The sequence below is a fragment of the Ambystoma mexicanum genome, chromosome 7p (assembly GCF_040938575.1).
Source record: "Ambystoma mexicanum isolate Mex_15411 chromosome 7p, UKY_AmexF1_1, whole genome shotgun sequence".
In the NCBI taxonomy this organism is placed as follows: domain Eukaryota; kingdom Metazoa; phylum Chordata; class Amphibia; order Caudata; family Ambystomatidae; genus Ambystoma; species Ambystoma mexicanum.
In genome coordinates this window covers 694,952,910-694,971,857 of record NC_090939.1, presented here as the reverse complement: position 1 = coordinate 694,971,857, position 18,948 = coordinate 694,952,910, and the positions used below count along the sequence as shown (strand labels likewise).

Below are 18,948 nucleotides of genomic sequence, written 5' to 3'. Positions count from 1 at the left end.
AATGGGAGTAAAAAGGCAGAAGTTAATAGAATAGATCACAAATACTTTCTTATGCAGTGCAAATACTTTCAGTTCACTACAGTTCAGTTCAATAGGCCTAGGCCCAAGGCAATGGACTAGTGTCTTGGTTAGGAATGAGCAGTTCTTGTAGTAAAAGGTAAAGTCTTTGCCAATGTTCTCAGAAGTAGTTTGTACGAAAAAGAATAATATGTTGGGTCACAAGCTGATTAGGCCTGCAAGTTGGGAAAGTTCCACAAACTTTCACCGTGAGAGATGCATTCTCTCAATCGGGTTGGCACAGTACCTTAATATGAAGCAAAAGATGCAGCTGAAGGTTCCTGGCAGGGGTGGGAGGGGAGGTGACTCTTGCAATGCACGGGATCGTCAGAAAACGCTGACAAAATTGAGTCACTTCAGTTCGAGTAGCTGTCATCAAGCACACAAGTTGTCTTTCCCCCTGGTTATTAAACCTAACCAGCTCCAAGAATGGTATCTCGGTGGCTTACGAGTTGATTGGTCCCACCAACTCAAAGGAATAAGTCGTCCTTGAAGGGGCTTCTCTGTCGAGATGAACTTAACAAGGGCTTCACTGGGCAAACCAGCGGTCCAGGAGTTGCAGCAGCTGTCCTCTTCCAGCTCGTCTTCGGTTCTTTCGTTCCAGTGGTCGACTCTGCTTTCCAGTCCAAGACTCTTTTAAACCGTTTTCTACCAATCATTCCAGCCTAGCTGCCACTCACCCAACAGGGTGGCTGTCCTTGCAGGACAGTCATCCAGCCAATCACGCCAGAATGCATTTGGGTCTCCTAGGAGACAAAGCACAAGTTTCGGGCACCTCCCTCACTTCCTGCCCACACCAGACACTCTGGCGCCAGAGGAGGCCTTCAGTCCTGAAGCCCGCCAAAGGCATAGAAACAAAGGGACCAAACCTAGTTTGGCGTGCAGAGACAAACTCTAGAAGGATCTTTCCAAAAAGAAATGGCGGAAAAAGTCCGGGACTCGTTTAAAGAAAGGGGCTTAAGGCGCCATTTTGAAAAACCTGGCTCCCACGTTTTTTAGCTACCGGTGTTCGAGGTCGGGGGGAAAAGTCATGGTAGTTCATTGTAAAACCACTGCCACCAGCCATTTCGAAGTATAGCATTTGACTGCTACATGAGTTTCTAGACACAGGATAGTAGGTAACCCCTCCAGCATTGTATAGGAAGATGGGGTGTGCTGGGTCTAAGAATTTAAAGACTAAAGTCAATTTAACCTTACATTCTCTGGGAAACAGTAGTTTATCACAGAGAAGGTATTTAAACCTTTGGGAAGTCTAAACAGTGATCCCTGTGTCACTGCACTGAGGGTGCTGTGTACCACACATGAAAAGATGCCTATGCAGTTATCTTAAAACTCCATAATCAAAGAACACGAGTAAAACACACATCAAAATACATGAAAGAGTGGGAAAAAAGGCTTACTCTTTCCAGGGAAAAAATGGTCCTCAAAAATCCAGCAAAGTTACTGGGGGTCTCTAAGGTGAAGGGAATTAGCACATTTATGATAATTCTCCTCAACACTGATGCATTCAGATTCGATGAAAGCTTTATTCAAGGATCTTTTCAGGGAGATAATCCCTCGGCCCCAGGATCACTCTAGACCTCCTGAGACTCTACCATTCTCGCCTCCTCCAAAACCCATGGTGTATTGATATATAATGAATTCTCACCTGACATCCCTTTATCTAAAGTTGATGGAAACACAAGAGGAAGAGGATCAGATCAGAACCCCAACCACGCCCCCCTCACCCCCCCCCGACCCCCCAAGCCCTTCTTCTGTGAATGCTTTCAAAGACAGAGTCCTGGATAACATGGGCAAGCTAGGTTTTCCCCTTCCAGAAACTCTACCTAGGTAAACGGGTGTATTAACAGGGACTCCTATCTTTAACGGCATCTGAGTGCTCGAGTCTCAGGCGTCAAAAGGCTATTTGATCAGAAGCCAGAAGACGTTGTCAAAAGCCACATTCGAGGGGATTGGGTCCTCCGACGTATTCCATATCTATGACAGTAATCGCCACAGCTGTGCTGCTTCGGAAAATCTTTGTGTCTGCGTCGATACGCCGCCCTCGAGGACCTCCTCCGACGGCCGACGCCACTGGATGTTATAAGTAGGACGCACGACGGCCGTAGCCTCAGTTCCGTTTTTTCCACGAACGTGTTCGCTTCGGAGATCTCGGCGCGCCTCGACTCTTTGGAGTTCTTTCTCGGTTCTTCGAACCTGTTTCGTTTTGTGAAGATGTCTACCTAGTCTTCCACACCGCGTCCGGGCTTTAAGAAGTGCGGGGACTGTGGGTCCAAGATGTCGGTTACAGACTCGCACGACGCCTGCCTCTGGTGCCTCTGGTGCCTCGGGGTGGCCCATGACACGGATGACTGTGTCGGCTGCCAGTCGCTCACGTCTAAAGCCTTGCGGGAGTGCAAGAAGTTATCAGTAGGTAAGGTGTCTAAGCCACGGAAGTCAAGGTCTGCGGGGCTTTTGACGGACGATTCGAGAGGCGACTCTACGCGTCGTCGTCGGAAGTCCAGTGGTCCGCCACTCCCTGCCTCTTCGAGGCACTCCCGGAAGTGCCGTCATCGGTTGCCTTCCCTGTCCTCTTCCGAGGACTCCGCCCGTCGGCGGGTCGCTTACCCTACCAAGCAGGCGACGCCGGAGGAATGGGCTTCCTTCGGGAAGAAAATGTTACGATTCTCGAACCGCAGGGCACCGGTCCATCCGCGCCTCCGAGTGGGGTCGGTCATGATCGGTCAAGAGCCACCGCTCGCACGCCTTCGGGCTCGGGTGGTCGGCACGATTCGCGGGAGAGGTCCCGCTCGGGCAAGGGGAATGATTAGTTCTCGACATGCCCGGTCCAGGTCCTCGACGCGCTCGATACCGTGTGAACCTGTAATGTCTTTGAGGAAGATGTCGACGCCGAGGTCGTCGACCGACTCTTTCGAGGCCCCGCCTCCGAAGAAGTCGTCAGTGCCATCGGCGCCCAGGCTGTCCAAGGACACGCTCGGGGCTCCGGCCTCGAGGCCTGTGTCGACGCCATCGATGCTGTCGGCGCCACGTTCGGGGTTAACGCCGATTCACTCGACGCCTTTTGAGGCTGTGTCGACGGGGGTACCCCGAGGTTCGGTGGAACCCCCTACAAAGGCTCTGGCCAAGGTCAAGCATGGATGAAGGCTCTGATGATGGCATGGTTCCTAATACGGTGCCTGACGAGATTCTCTCTGGCCATAGCCAATTTGAGGGGTTCCATGTAATGTCGCCACAAAAATATCGCCGAAAAATGGTCGTTTTTTGTGGCAACATTATTGCCTGGAACATGCGGGGTTGTTGTTTTTGCCCCTGTCGCCATATATATGGTCACCCAAATAATATCGCCACGACATTTTCCCGGCGATATTATTTACGGCGACCATATATGTGGCGATATTATTACCTGATACCATTTGAGGACCTGAGGCAGTCCCTGCACGATGCTAGTGGGCTGGATACCTCTCCGGAGGTGGAGTTTTGTAGGCCTGAGCATGGCACTCATGCCGACTCCTCGTACCGGCTCCTTATATCTAGGGTCACCGAGTACTTGGGATGGTCTGCTCCCCCAGAGGAGTTTCTTCAGGATGACCTTACGGATATCCTCGACCTTGGTCCACCAACTGACCCGGTACTGCTGTTTCATATGGCTCTACAGAGGAGGGTGGCGGCGGCTTGGACAGCTCCAGAGAGTCTCCCGACAGTGGGCAAGTCTTTGCCGTGAAAATACCGCCCGGCCAGTAGCGACCCCTGCTACTTGTCCAAGCATCCCACTCCGGAGAGTTTGGTGGTGCAGGTGGCTACGGCCCCAGCAAAACGGGCATCGTATCCTACCATCCCTCCCGATAGGGACAACAAGCGTTTTGACGGCTGGCCGAAGAAAGTGTTTTCTTCAAGGGGTATGGTGCTTCAGACGGCCAGCTGCGTATGTGCCTTGTCACGTTCACTTTGTGGAACTGTTTCCTTAGCGGCTGAACATATTCCCAAAGGGGGTGAACAGGATGGTTTCCTTGCCATGGTTCAGGATGGCAAGGATGCCATGTGTGTGGCCGTTCAGTCGGGTTTGGACATGGCAGATTGCGTCAGCCGGTCCATGGCGGCGAGCACCGTGATACGCAGGTTTGCGTGGTTGCGGAAGTCAGGGTTTGCTCCTGATGTGCAGGCCAGGCTCCTCAACATGCCCTTTGACGGGAACATCTTTTTGGTAGCAAGGCTGACGAGAGCCTTGAGAGGTTGCAGACCTCAAAAGCTGCAGCAAAGTCGTTGGGCGCTGCAGTTCAACAACCTCCGCCTTTTCGTCCTAGAGGACAGCAATGGAGGGGAGGTTCCTTTCGTTATTACTCATCCTTTGGTAAAGCGAGAGGAGCTGCCAGTCAAAGGGGCCACCGTAGGAGTGCCAGAGGTGGAAAGCAAGGTACTCGAGGTGCCAAGGCCGCTCGGGCTGTTGCCTCTTTGCCCTCAGACATTACTTCAGATGTGTGGGTTCTGGAGATCATAACCCACGGCTACTCGTCTTTTCCGGCAGAGGCCTCAAGACAATCCACCGGGGAATTTCTCTTTGAAGAATCCGGATCCGCTCCTTGCGCAGGAAATTCAATCCCTGCTGGAGAAAGGCGCCATAGAACTGGTGCCTGTAGCGGAGAGGAACAAGGTATGGTATTCCCCTTATTTTTTGATTTCCAAGAAAGGCGGGGGATTGAGACCCATCATGGACTTGCACGGTTTGAACAAACACCTCAGGAAGGACCAGTTCAAGATGGTTACTCTCTCTCTCTCTCAAGTCCTCCAGGCCCTTCAACTTCAGGACTGGTTGGTGTCTCTCGACCTCAAGGACGCTTATTTTCATGTGCCGATACATCCAAAGCACAAGAAGTACCTGAGGTTCGCGGTTGGCGACTCAACACTTTCAGTTTCGGGTCCTGCCGTTCGGATTGACCTCCGCCCTGAGGGTTTTCACCAAGCTCATGGTAGTGGTGGCAGCGCACCTCAGGAAAGGGGGGATTGACGTCTACCCCTACTTGGACGATTGGTTGACCAGGGCGCGCTCTCGCAAGTCCTGGATCATCTGTCCGTCACCTGCCACTTCCTCCACAAGCTGGGCTTCTCCCTCAACTTGAAGTCCCATTTTACACCAACTCGGAGGCTCCAGTACATCGGAGCAGTGCTCGACGCGTCCCTGGGGCAGTGTGTTCCTCCCCAGGTGAGGGCTCATCTCATTCAGCAGATGGTGCACAAGTTTCAACTTGCCCAGAGTCTCCCAGCGGTTGAGTTCTTGAGACTGCTCGGCCTCATGGCATCCTGCATTCTTCTGGTGCCAGAGGCCAGGTTGCGGATGAGATCTTTGCAATGGGCACTCAAGCTCCAGTAGTCTCAGTCCTCCGACAGGATGTCGGACCCTGTTCAGGTGCCGTCCTCGGTCGCCCAGGACCTTCTGTGGTGGGCTGTCGAAAACAATCTTATGAAGGGGGCTCCATTTTGCCTGCCCTGGCCGGAGGTGACGATCGTGACGGACGCATCCCTCACGGGATGGGGAGCTCATGCCAATGAGTTGACAGTCAGCGATCGTTGGTCTCCGTCGGAGTCCAGACTCCATATCAATCTGTTGGAGCTGAGGGCCGTCAGGCTAGCCCTGAAAGCTTTTCTGCCGACTGTGCGAGGGAAGAATGTCCTGATCCTGACTGACAACACGGTGGCCATGCACTACCTCAACAAAAAGGGGGGGGGGGGCGCAAGGTCACTTCCTCTACATGGAGGCGATGCAGCTCTGGTTCTGGGCAATCCAGCAGGAAGTTTCGATCTCTGCAGTTCATCTGGCCGGAGACGAAAACGAGACGGCGGACGCTCTGAGCAGGCAGAGCGCGATCTCTCACGAGTGGGAGTTGGCTCAGGAGATTCTCCTGGATATCTTCGCCCTTTGGGGGACCCCTCAAGTGGATCTCTTCGCCTCCAGTGTCGACCGTAAGTGCGAGAGGTTCTGCTCGCGGGAATTTCTTCCGAAAGGAGCCTTAAGAGACGCATTTGTGATGGAGTGGTCATTCCCACCACTGTACGCATTTCCTCCAGTCCCCATCATTCCACAAGTGCTGCAGAGGTTACGGAGGTTCGGTTCCCGGATGATCCTCATTGCTCCGGCGTGGGCCCGGAGGACGTGGTACCCGGACCTTCTAGACTTGTCCATCTGCCCTCCACATAGTCTTCCCTACCGAGACGGTCTGCTCTCACGGGAGGGGTGTCGGGTTCTCCATCCAGAGGTCAGATCCCTCAATCTTCACGCTTGGTTTCTGAAAGGTTGAGGTATAAGGATTGGGACCTCCCTGAAGAAGTGATGGAGGTGTTGCTCTCGGCCAGACGGCCAGCGACAAAGTCCCTGTGCCGTTGCTGTTGGCGTAAGTTCTGTGACTTGTGCAGGGTTGTGGATCCTTTTGCATGTGACATTCCCATGGTTCTGTCTTTTTTGCTTTCTTTGGCCCACAGGGGCCTTCAAGTGGGTACCATTAAAGGTTACCTGGCGGCACTGTCCATATTTAAGCGCTCGTCTGAAGAGTATTCCTATTTTAAAATTCCTTTAATTTCTCCGTTTCTGAAAGGGCTTACCAATGTATTCCCTCCGTCACCTTTCCAGGTGCCCGGTTGGGATTTGAACCTTGTTCTCAAGTTTCTGATGGGTGCTCCGTTTGAGCCTTTGCATTCATGCCCTTTGAGACTGTTAGCTCTTAAAACTGTGTTTTTGGTTGCGGTCACTTCCGCTCGCAGAGTGAGTGAATTACAGGCACTATCAGTTAAGCCACCCTTCACTGTGTTTCATAAGGACAGGGTTGTCCTTAGAGTTCGTCCTTCCTTTCTTCCGAAGGTGGTGTCGGAATTTCATTTAGGCCAGAAGGTTGTTCTTCCGGCGTTTTATCCTCCTCCACATCCTGGTAAGGAAGAGGAGAGGCTCCATAGGCTTGATCCTAGGAGAGCTTTAAGCTTTTATATTTCACGCATGTCTCGAGTCAGAGTGGACGATCAACTCTTCATTGGTTATGCTGGAAAACATTAGGGATAAGCTGTGTGTGACGAAACAGACTTTGTCTCGCTGTATTATTTTGGCTATCTCGGAGTGTTACCGCTTGGCGGGTAAGGACCCACCGGTCGGCTTACGGGCCCATTGTACCAGGGGTATGGCTGCCTCTCCTGCCCTACAGAGGGGTGTTCCTATTCGTAACATCTGTGATGAAGCCACCTGGGCTTTGGTACATACTTTTGTACGTCAGTACTCCCTCTATTCCATCCGGGGGCAGGATCTGGCCTTTGGCAAGGCGGTCCTTTACTCCGCAATTTGATTGGGCATTCTAAATTTCTGTTTTCTGAATTCTTTTCCCACCTCCTTGCATTGGTACTGCTTTGGCAGTCGATATGGAATACGTCGGAGGACCCAATCCCCTCGAAGAACAAGTTACTCTCTTACCTGGTAACATTCTTTTCGATGGGATGGTCCGACGACATATTCCATATCGCTCCCTCCCTGCCTTCCCCGCTACAGAATTTCTTATGCGATTGCAGCTTATGTTTCCGCAAGGCTTTGTGTGGTCAGACTGGCAGAAGACTGGTGCCACACGTTCTGGGGAAAAAACTACAACTGAGGCTACGGGCATCGTGCGTCCTACTTATAACATCCAGTGACGTAGGCCGTCGGAGGAGGTCTTCGGGGGCGGCGTATCGACGTAATCGACGCAGGATGCAGACGCCGAAAGATTTTCCGAAGCAGCACAGCTGTGGTGATTACTGTCATAGATATGGAAAACGTCGTCGGACCATCCCATCGAAAGAACGTTACCCGTTAAGAGAGTAACTTGTTCTTCTGGAACACACATTAACCGTACAATTGACACAAGGTACTGGCTGATAGCCTCTGAAGATGTGCCCCTCACTACTTGGCCTCCTCCATCTTGATTTGCAAGACCATCTTCGACAGCACAATTACACAGCAAAAGGTTTTTCAAATTTGGCACTTCAGCTCAGGCAAGCAAAGACTGAACCAACATTGGCAGCTGTGAATCTTAAGCTCTGGAAAGAGCTTTTAGACTTTGAGCAACCCATGCCTCTAGATAAAATTGAAAATTTTAAAGCGGGTCTTGTGGATGAGCGTTATTGCCCAGCATCTCTTTGAATCACCAGCACACAATGCACATACGTCAGCTAGAGGTGTAGCATTGGCCATATATACCTGTCTCGAGGCATGGCTTCATGGCACACAGTTTGCAAAAGATACAGGAAAAGATTCTCAACCTTCTGTTTGGTGGGTAAGGCCATATCCATCACTGAACAGATGATGAATTGAGTAAAAGAAAGACTAGCTATATCCCTGTCAGTCCTGGCTAAACCAACCTTAGAAATCCCCTTTTTCACAAAGATTGTTCCCGCTCCAGGATTTTGTGGATTCCAGGAGCATAAACCAATCGTTTGCCAAGTAACCAGCGAAGGAAACAGAAGGCCTCAGAGAGAAGAGACAACCTCGAAGAGAAGGTTCTTCAGTCATTCCCCCTGCCTCCAAATAATCGTTAGGAGCATCTTCAACCTGCCTTGAGAAATCTTCAGTCATGGTCAGGACTGGTCACATGGGACTCCAGTTGGGGTGGGAGGGGTCACTTTAATGCAAGGATTGCAAAGTTACCAAACAAGAGATAATTACTCGGATGTAATGTGTGCTGCCATTTATCCAGTGATCTATCTTGCCTTACTGCAGCCCCCTAGCCACCATCAAATCTGCAGTAGCCTAATATTTACTATCCATCTGTCTCTGTGGAAAGCCTGGCCACTGTGTCACTCATGTGGTCCAGGAATACAGTGTACATTGCTTAAACTGTGATGCTGCAGTTTATCGTGTACTCTACCGAACCCCCAAATTATATGTGTGGATTTCCAATTGGTAAACAAAAACGGATCACCAGTGTAACCTGTTCAACATGATCAAAAAATAAAAGAAATGTGGTTACAGTGGTCTGTTTGTTGAATAGGGTGACCAACGAAACCTAAATCAGAAATTGGTTGTGGAAATAAAATAAATATTGCAATGCATTGTTATTGAATTCAATATTAAATACATGCATTTTTGTTTAAAATATGAAAAATAGAGATTTTTAGCTGGATTAGATAAAAAACACGAATCAACCTCTGCCACATCTCCCAATCTATCTTTTTTTACTTATTGCGCCCGTTAGGGAGAAGTCTCATTTCTGTGCTAATTCCCTTGAACCTTCGAGACCCCCCAACTCTTTTTTGCTGGATTTAGGACTTTTTAAAATTTTAACCCTGGAGTGAGTGAGCCCTTTTTCTCACTCTTGTGTTTTGACCTGATTTGGATTGTTTCCTTTGTTTTTGGAGTCCTTTTTAGATATTTTCTTAAGGTTTAAATAACTTCTCTTGTGAGAACTACTGTTTCCAAGAATAGTAAAGTGAAATTGACTTTACTTACCTTTTTTCTTTGTAGGTCCAGCACACCCCATTTTATGTGGAGTGCTGGGGGGGGGGGTTACTTAGTAGCCCTTTTTCCTACCTACTCATGTAACATTTTTTGTTACCCTCACTACTTTAAATGGCTGGTGGCAGTGGTTTAATTTTCCTACCATTGTGTTTTTCTACCGCAGGCTGAATACTCCGGTGCGGTTTATCACCCATGGGTTGACCATTATGTCAAAATGGCCAGATATTCTTTTTTTTGCCATTTCTTGTTTGATGTCTTTCTTGGGGTTAAGGTATTAGCCCTTTGTTCGTTTTGCCTATGGCGGGCTTCAGTACTGAAACCTGCCTCTGGCTCCAGTGTGTCTGCAAGGGCAGGAAGTGAGTGAGGTGCCTAAAACTCCCCTTTCCTTTGTCTACAGGGAAACCTGAATGCACCCAGTCCTGATTGGCTGGCTGGTTGTCCTTGCAGGACAGCCACCCTGCTGTTTGACAACTAGGCTGTGCATGAATGGGAGAAACCTGCTTAAAAGGCGAGGGTGTTGGGACTTAAGACAGTCGACCACTGGGAAGAACAATCCGACCATGAAACTGTGAATGAAGCTTGCCTCGTCCTCCTGGACCGTTGAACTGCCCGGTGAAGCCCTGCTGCTGTGCTGAAACTCCTTTTTCTAATTGGCACTAGAAGCTCCGGAAGGGACGACTTCTTCCCTTGGGTTAGTGGGATTAACTAACCCTGAGAATAACTTTACTGGAAGACCTTTCCCCGACTGGCTGTACTTCTTTGCTGCTGCAGGAACAGAGTGCCAGGGGTCGAGAAAATCCATAGTCTAGTGCAACGTCTGTAATCCGGCCAGAAGCTCCAGGAGTCTCCCCAAGACCCTCCAGAAGCAGGACGACCCCAACTCAAGTCATCTCACCAGAGTGCAGGACTTGAAGGAGTGATGGAAGCCCAGATCAATTAATATTGCTGGGAAAGTTTATCTAGACTTCATTGGAAGATTTAAAGTGCTCACATGCTCTGAGAATTATTTTAACCTTTTTTCCTTCCACTAACCTTTCCTTTCTACAAAACCTCAGAATCTAAAAATGTACAAGTGATATATAAATGCAATTACTGTCCTACTTAAGTCACCTCAGGGTGCAGGAAGTATGTATGAAACATCTCTAAAGAGTACCTACATGCTTTGTGGTAATTCGGGGAAAGTATTTTCTAGTGTATTTGATTGTTGCGTAGATTGCCCTTTTTAGAGAATGCTTATTTAAAAATGACTGTTAAATAATTATTTTAACTAAAAACCTTGCGTGTAAGTGTTACTTGGCTACTTGTATTGGTGGATATTATTGCTACCGCTTACATTTACCCTTCTTGAGATAATCCTGTCTGCTCAGTCACACTACCAACTTGTGTAGTACAGGCCTATACCAATAGGTGGGTTACCCAATACGAAGAGGACAAGGGTTGTGCAGTCTTCCACATGGTTACTACATCAGTGCTTGCCTGACACCTGTTGTACGAGTGTGATTGGTGAACGTTCAGATTTGAAAAGCCTGAGGTCAGGAATCCAAGTGTTGTGGGTGATGTAGACGGACGAGTTGAATACTTTAAAAGTGAAATTGTAAAAAAAAAAAAAGCAAATGTGTCAGCTGTTCAGATTATATCCAGCAAGTTCAGGGTTATTTTGGACAAAGCCTATTTGTGCTACCTTGGGTCCAACAGCCTAATTTGTCTATCTGGAATGTTAGCAATGGGCGAAGTCGGAGTGGCTTTTCCTTTACTTTCACAGTGGCAAGAGAAACAAAGCGTGGCCTAACTCTGGAATGACCTGAAATAAGCAAAGATTTTTGGGGAACTCTGAATGTACATACCCTTTGAAAATACAAAACACCACAGAGCGACCTTGCTGTCTGGAGGAGAGATATGAAAATATATGCTGCAGAATGTTCTGTTAAATTATATTTTACTCCATGTGTCCAAACAAATCTAAACATGATGTGCAGTGTATTTCCGACTGGAGCATGTAAGAGTGATATAGGCTTCAACAAAGGCAGCAGGCGCCCCTCTCTCGGAAGAACAAGGCATGATAACCTGTTCAGTGGTTGTTAACCACATTGAGAGTTTGCAGCCATCTGTTTTTTGCTCACTGTACCCTTCACAGATGGGAAATATCCATTTGCATATCAGTCTTTGTCCCGCCCACATGGGCAGTCCAGCACCGAAATGCTATGGCAATTCCTCTGTGAACAAAAGTACCACCAGCAACCCCATACACGTGTTTCAGCCTTGTTGGGCATCATCAGTGAGGTGAAGCTGAGCCTCTCTAAGCACAGTGAGCAGGGAGTCCACGTCTGGTTGCCCCCAGGTAGCCTAGGGTGACCAACCCCAAGTTCCTTCAAAGAATTCAACAAAGGTAGCTGGCGCTGAACAGGTTATAATGCCTTGTTCCGAGAGAGGGGCGCCTGCTACCTTTGTTGAAGAGTGATATAGATATATACCTAGACTGGAACACCACATCCATTAATATTTCTATATATTGAATATACATAACAGACAGGCCTTTTATTAAAAGCGAGTTTTTAAATATATTGAGTTTTTAAAAGTCATTGTATGCAGCCATAGTTTCCCACATACCCCCTCCAGTGATTATCGTTCTAAATCCCAATCACGCTCCAATCCTTAGATCCCAAGTACAGGTACTTTCTGTTTCCATCTCCCAAATAGAGTATACAGAATCAAATCCTCTTCTCGCATGATCGTTTTCTTTCCACTTAACCTGTTTACATTTTCATTGATTAAGCAATACCTATTTACCGTCTGCACCTTTCTCGGGTCCGTTTCAGTCATTTTTTCTGAATTATGTTGTTATACACATAAAATTTGGTGTTGGAGTACAGTTATTGCTTAATTGATCCTAGTCATTAATGGAGCCTGCAAACCATGTTGTACCACTCAACGTGAAATAATAGTGCATTGAGATTTACGGAAGTGTGTTGTTTGGAGAAATATCCACTCATTTTTTGTTTTTGTTTACAGGTGGGTGAAGCTGGCATTCAACTTGCTGTTGAGATTTGTGGCTGTGCTTTACAACTGGACCTCCGAGATGACCAATATACTAAAGCTTTGATTTACAAAACTATTGCTCATCTCATGCCTAACGACCTGGAGATTTGCCGCATCTGTGTGCTTTCTGTATTCTTCCTTGAGCGTTCAATGACGACTTACTGCGCCGTAGAACGTCTGTACGAGTGCCCAGATGAAGACTACAATGAGCATGCTAGTTCTGTCGAGAGTCGTGTGCGCTTTGAGTTGCTTCCCATCTTGAAAAAGGGACTGATGTTTGATCCAGAATTTTGGAATGTTTCCATGATTAAGCAAAATTGTGCTGCACTTTTAGAAGACAACTCTATAGAATCACATTCTGTAGTTACTTGTCCAAAGCAACAGCAACCATTGAGTGGCGATAAAGTTTCTTTTGCTGACGGAAGTAATGGGGAAAGAGAACACAGATATGTCTCATTGTCCAGGACCAGAAGAGAAGCACTTGCCAAGAAAAAACGTGTAGTGCTTGGAACTTATAAAGGAGACCAAAGCCTGCAAAGACATCGTTGTCTGGTGTGCAACAAAGAGTTTCTTGGAGGCCATATTATGAGACATGCACATTCCCATCAGAAAACTGGTTGTTTTACCTGTGTTATATGCGGCAGGAAATTTAGAAAACGAGTAATTATGGTGAAACATTTAAAGAATCATATCAAGAAACTGAAACTACTGAAACTCGCTGTTGCTGAGCATGTTAAAACAGACACAAAAGAACTTGACGTGTTTGACACTTCAAACTCTGTCGAAAATGGAAGTATTGATGTCGCTAAGGACTGTAGCACTATGAAGGAAATTGAAACTGATCTAACTTTGCTATCCGTTGTTAACCTAATGGAGGAAACCAACACAGCTTCAGGTACTGTGGCCTTAAATCACGTATCCGAACGTAGTACATTTATTGAAAATGGCAATCTCAGTCCCTGTTTAAATCGGCTCACTGAGCCTGAGCCTCTTGTTGTCAAGTGTTTGCCCGAATGCAAGGAAAACCTGAATACTGATACCCCAATCCCTCACAAAATAAATGGTTCTTTGTGTTCACCCATAAAGTTGGGACCTATTGAGAGACTCAAGAAATTAAGGTGTCCTGCTGAGGGATGTGGTCTTTTTTTTAAAGCATTAGGCTCCCTTAGTGAGCATATTAGTATCTCTCATCCTGCTGACCTCAGTGCGCAGCAACGCCTGGGGTCCCTAAAAGAGACATATGCTCTGTCTAAGCATGCTAAATTCAAGTGTCCTGGCTCGGGCTGTATTCGTGTCTTTAAATGGCTGGGCTCATTAAATAGGCATGCCATGATCGCTCACCCTGAAGACCTTGCCATACAGCAGAACATTTGCTTCCCTAAAGGGGAGGACGCTATGGATAAGCCACTGGCTTTAAAGTGTCCTGGCCAGGGATGTGCACGTGTCTTTAAGAGGATAGGTTCTTTCTATAAGCATATGATCAATGCTCATCCCAATGAACTGGATCTGCAACAACAACTCTTCTCGCCAATTAATGGTGATGCTGTCGAGGATAAACCGGTCAACATCCGGTGTCTAAGCCAGGGATGCATGCGTGTCTTCAAGAGTACACTATCTCTGAATAAACATACAGAAAAAGTTCACTCTGATAAGTTTGATCTACAGCAGCAAGACATGCCACCAAGCGAGAGTGGTACTGACACTAAGCTTGCCTCCTTCCAGTGTCCTAGTCAGGGATGTAACCGTGTCTTCAGAAGGAGAGCATCTCTATATAAGCATGCACAGAATGCTCACCCCAACAACTTGGACTTACAGCAACAAATGGAGTCCCTAAGCAAAAGCAGTGTGATATATAATCCTGGCTCCTTCCGTTGTCCTATTGAGGGATGCGTTCGACTATTTAAGAGCATAGTATGTCTACACAAGCACACAAAAAATGCCCACTCCAACTTGGATCCTCAGCTACTGTTGCCCTCCATAAATGAGAATGAAACCGTGGACAAACCCTGCAACTTCAGCTGTCCTGGGCACGGGTGTATTCGAGCATTTAATACGATGAGCTCGCTAAACAAACATGCAAGGATTGCACACCCTGAAGACTTTAAGGTAAAGCAGCATATCATGGCATTTAATAAAGGAAAGTGCCGTTTCTGTCATAGAAAGTTTTTGAATGTGCAGCATTTTTTTGACCATCTAAAGAAACATGTGTACCCCCATTTTCATTTCTGTCTGCATGTTAACTGTGATCAAAAATTCAAGTTTGCCAGTGAACTCCTGGAGCATTCATCATGCCATTCCACTTTTCAAGCCATGTGCAGTTACCCTGGGTGCTGTCAGCTATTTGACGAGCGTTCTAGACTGTACCACCATGAGGCTCAACATTACCCCACTAATCCTCCGGAAACTTGTGCCGACGTAAGTGGTGGAGCACCTTTGAAGTCTTTTTCAAAACCATCTTCAATAGTCTTGGAGCCACAGTTGCATCACAATGTGCCACCTCCTTCTGTGCATTTGAACACCAATAACTCTGCATCCCTTTGTCTGTCACAGGATCAAACGTTTCTCATGCAACAAAATGACAGAGTAGATCTACCCCCTCCAGCGTGGAAAACAAAAGATTCTTCGGAACCAAAAACATATACCCAGACTTTTGAGAAGAAGCCCATCATGGTTGTCCAGAATAGAAGTGAAAATGCCAGTGCATCAGTTGCAAGCTTGGTGGAGCAAATGACCACTGTTCTACAGCCGCTTTCTGAAAGTTGTAGCGTTAGTAGAGAGCATCTTTATAATGGTCATGTGGAACCAGAGAAGACGGTCTTAATTCCCTTAGATGCGTCTCCAGTAAATGAAACTGTGGCCCCAAGTCCAGAAAGAGGATTAGTGCTACAAACCGACACTGAGGGAAAGGACAACATCTCTCCACTGGCTGCAGCACCGGTCAAACAAAAACTGCAGCACAGCACTCCATATTGTTCCACTGTAGGCCCATCATATATTCGACCATTAGCTTCTGCATATCTGGATGAAATACACCTCTCCATGCCAAAACGCAGGAAAGTTTTGAGTGGCAATTCCAACACTCCATCTGTCATAGACCCTGTTATTAAAGAAGTGTCAGAAAGATTAAGATGCAGAAATTGCCTAGCCACCTACTGCAACGCTGATGCACTTCAAGAGCATCTTGCACAGAAGTGCCAGTCGCTATTTGGATTCGATTCAGATGAAGAAAGTAAGTTGCACAATGCATATGGGGTAGGGTATGGTTGCAAAGGTAAGAAAGTGTGTATTGGGTACAGAAGGGGAATGAGCTACTGAATGTTTACATACCGTAGAGTAGTAATAAAACAGTTCAACCTATCGTCAATCACCGAAAATTATTCCAGTAACCTGGAAGGCCAGGAAAGATTGTGTCAAAACGCGCAAGCAAGAAGTAACGCTGTGAGTGGAACCTGTTGAAACATTGATGGCCAGTGACATTCTCATAGAAGGTCAACCAAGAGCTAAACTGGAGTGGTTTTCAGAACAGAAAATCGGGGAAAGTCACACTAGTATAATTTCTCATTGTTAAGTCTATGTATATTGATGAAATGCATTGCCTTGGGGGCCAAATGACAACTAACAAATGTGACTTGCTTTCTGTCTCCTACAGGTGCCTGGTAGAAGCTTGCAAGAGGGTCTATGTATCATGTTCTTGTCTACTCCAGCACTACAGGAAGATTCATTATGTTGCTTGTTCAAAGTTGGCCTTAATTGCAAAACTGTTGTACGAAAATGATGTGCCCACACAAAAACTTAAAGCTTTTTGAAGAAAGACCTTTAGCAACATGGTAAATGTGAAGTGTTTTAAGTCCATAAAGATAACACAGCCTTATATATACAGTTGAGTAAGCCTGTTCCTTTGTCCAGTGCATGGAGTAAACTCAAGGTTCTTATGGAAGATGCATTTTCTTCTCAAATAAATTGAAGCCAGAACATATTGCTCACTTAAATGAAATCTGCCAATGTGCCCAATATTTACAGTGTACACGCTCACACTGCCGAAAAGAGAAAAATAAGTATTCAAGTTTTTGCTCATTGACCAGATAGTGCAAGAAACAAGGGTTCCAGAAAGTACCCAGTAAGGAAAGGCTCACCAGGCCTGACTAAACCAAGTGTACAATATTATTTTTTTAATCTCCTAAATTGGGTTGAAGGTCAACTACTCTCGTTAGGTGCATGCTTAAAGGATACCCGTCCTTACTGTAAATTGCCATAGGATTTCAAGGGAAAACAGTTTCACCTATAGTCTTCCGCTCCCCGGTATCCTTAATAGAATTAAAATGGTCAAATAAGTAATAAGGGCTGATGCCAGTTTCCTGCCAAACTGTAACATATATTAAAGCTCATGTTCATGTGGATCTCTCAAAAATGTGCGTTTAGAAGCATTTTCCCTGCCTAAAGTCAGAAAGAGGTACACTATATCCCATCAGATGCAATATTGTCCTGCTGCTAGCAAAAGTGGTGACTGTGCGGCACTGCACGACATGAAAACCACTTTTGCCTACAGCATGCATTTCACATATTTAATGTTTGCGTGGTTTGGTATTGTATGTTTTAACAGATTCAAAAGGTTAAAGAAAATAAAATCTCCAATCGTACTTGAACGTAGAAAATATGATACATATGCCAATCTTGCTATCCTTTTTGGCTAGAAATCTATATACAACATGCAAATTACACAAAGCAAAAAAGTGGATCATGGCAAAACTAATTGCCAGTTGTTGAAAAGGGAAGCTGCAGGAAGTATAGACAATAACTGGCTTAAATTCAGTAAAAAAAGTATGTGCTTGCCTTAAACTGTTTACCCCAAGATGAACATGAAGAAACTAAATGCACATGTACATTCTTGAAGGTCAAATGATGCAAGCTTCCTTGATCAAGCACACATGCAGTTTTGTTTTGTAGACAAAATTGAAAATACATTAGGCCAAGTACAGTTTTATATCAGTAGACACTTGTATACATTTGCAGATGCAGAAGGTGTACGTGAGCTGTTAGTTTGATCAGTTTTAGAACTGTGGCAAATGTTGGAAAGATCAAAAAACCCTTAAAAGGTTTGTGAACACGCTGACTTTGAACCATACACATACGCAGAAATACAGCATTTACTTTGCACCCCAACTGTATTTACTAACTGAAATGTTACTCAGTGTAGCTGTCCTAAGTCCTGTATCATATGGTTTCTTAGTGGTTTGAACAATTAGAAACATCCTATTGGGGAAAGATAAAATGTTGCTAACAAAAATATTTGAGACTTTAAATACTTCAGTAACATTGCTACTGCACTCTGCTCTTTAAGATCTTCCTTCCACACTAATGGTGATTTTGATTTTTAAATTTGCTAATTCGAAATTAATAAAGCAGCTTATTTTGTTACAATATGTTAGCATTGAGAAATGGTCACAGATGTGTCAACATTTGTGTTTTATGCACATCTAAATATGAACTACAATTGCAGTAACATGACCAAAGAACGTTTAGGCTTTTGCTTCTTTTTCCTAGTTAATGCACTAATGACATTCTGTGGAAAGGGGGTTATTGGTTGGGTTCATTAACCAATTTGATTTATGATGGGCAGTTTTCATTTTCCGATGGTATTTAACTAAAGTGCAAAAGGTTTTCAAACAGTATGTGGTAAAAAGAACAATTTTAATCTGTTACTTTGGCATTTTAGATGATTCGAAATCCATATTGAAACAAAGCTTATATAAACAGGTCACATCACAAATCTAACATTTCATTTACTTCAAACCCCAAAATTCTACTTATTACATACAAAACTTTAGAAGAAGCAAGAAAAAAGAGATCAACTAAATAGGCCATCTAATCACCCGGGCATCATAGGTTCTGTTCCTAATAAAAAGCCATTGTTTGGCTTTTGATCCTTAAAACATTCATTTGTTGCAAATAGCTGTGTCCACATAAGGCCAGACAGTATTTTTATCCAAAGAGATTTATTTATAGCAAACCACATTTGCCACCTTCATGATCATTTATTCCACATGTACTTTTAGTCTTCAAATGATGGTACTTTTTAATGCTATGTTTTTATTTAACATTGGAAAAATATTTTGCAGATATCAAAATATAGATGGCAACTCTTGACTGTCGTTAGGGAACTGTGAATATATAGTCATAATTTCCATAGTAGAGAATTGGTCTTCTCAGTCAAATGGTTAAATATATTATACTTGAATTGGTGCATGTTTCCTTACTCAATTTTCTTGTTCCCAAGGCCTAGGAATTTTGGAACCTGATGGAGTTAACAATGAATATTTCGAAAATAACTTATCCAAAAGTCTTGATTCTATTAATGATTCAGATGAGCATTATGCTTGACTTCTTTTATATTCAGA

At 45.5% G+C, this 18,948-nt stretch overlaps 1 protein-coding gene across 3 annotated transcripts in view; it reads left to right on the top strand.

The window, feature by feature from the left end:
- ZNF654 (zinc finger protein 654) overlaps positions 1 to 18,074 on the top strand; it is a 389,308-nt gene extending 371,234 nt beyond the window's left edge. For all 3 annotated transcript variants that reach the window (XM_069636777.1, XM_069636778.1, XM_069636776.1), the window contains exons 8-9: positions 12,527 to 15,782; positions 16,203 to 18,074. In XM_069636777.1, coding sequence (XP_069492878.1) covers positions 12,527 to 15,782; positions 16,203 to 16,213 — 3,267 coding nt within the window. In that variant the 3' untranslated portion in view covers positions 16,214 to 18,074. The remainder of the gene's footprint in view (positions 1 to 12,526; positions 15,783 to 16,202) is intronic.
- Positions 18,075 to 18,948: the final 874 nt, after the last annotated feature.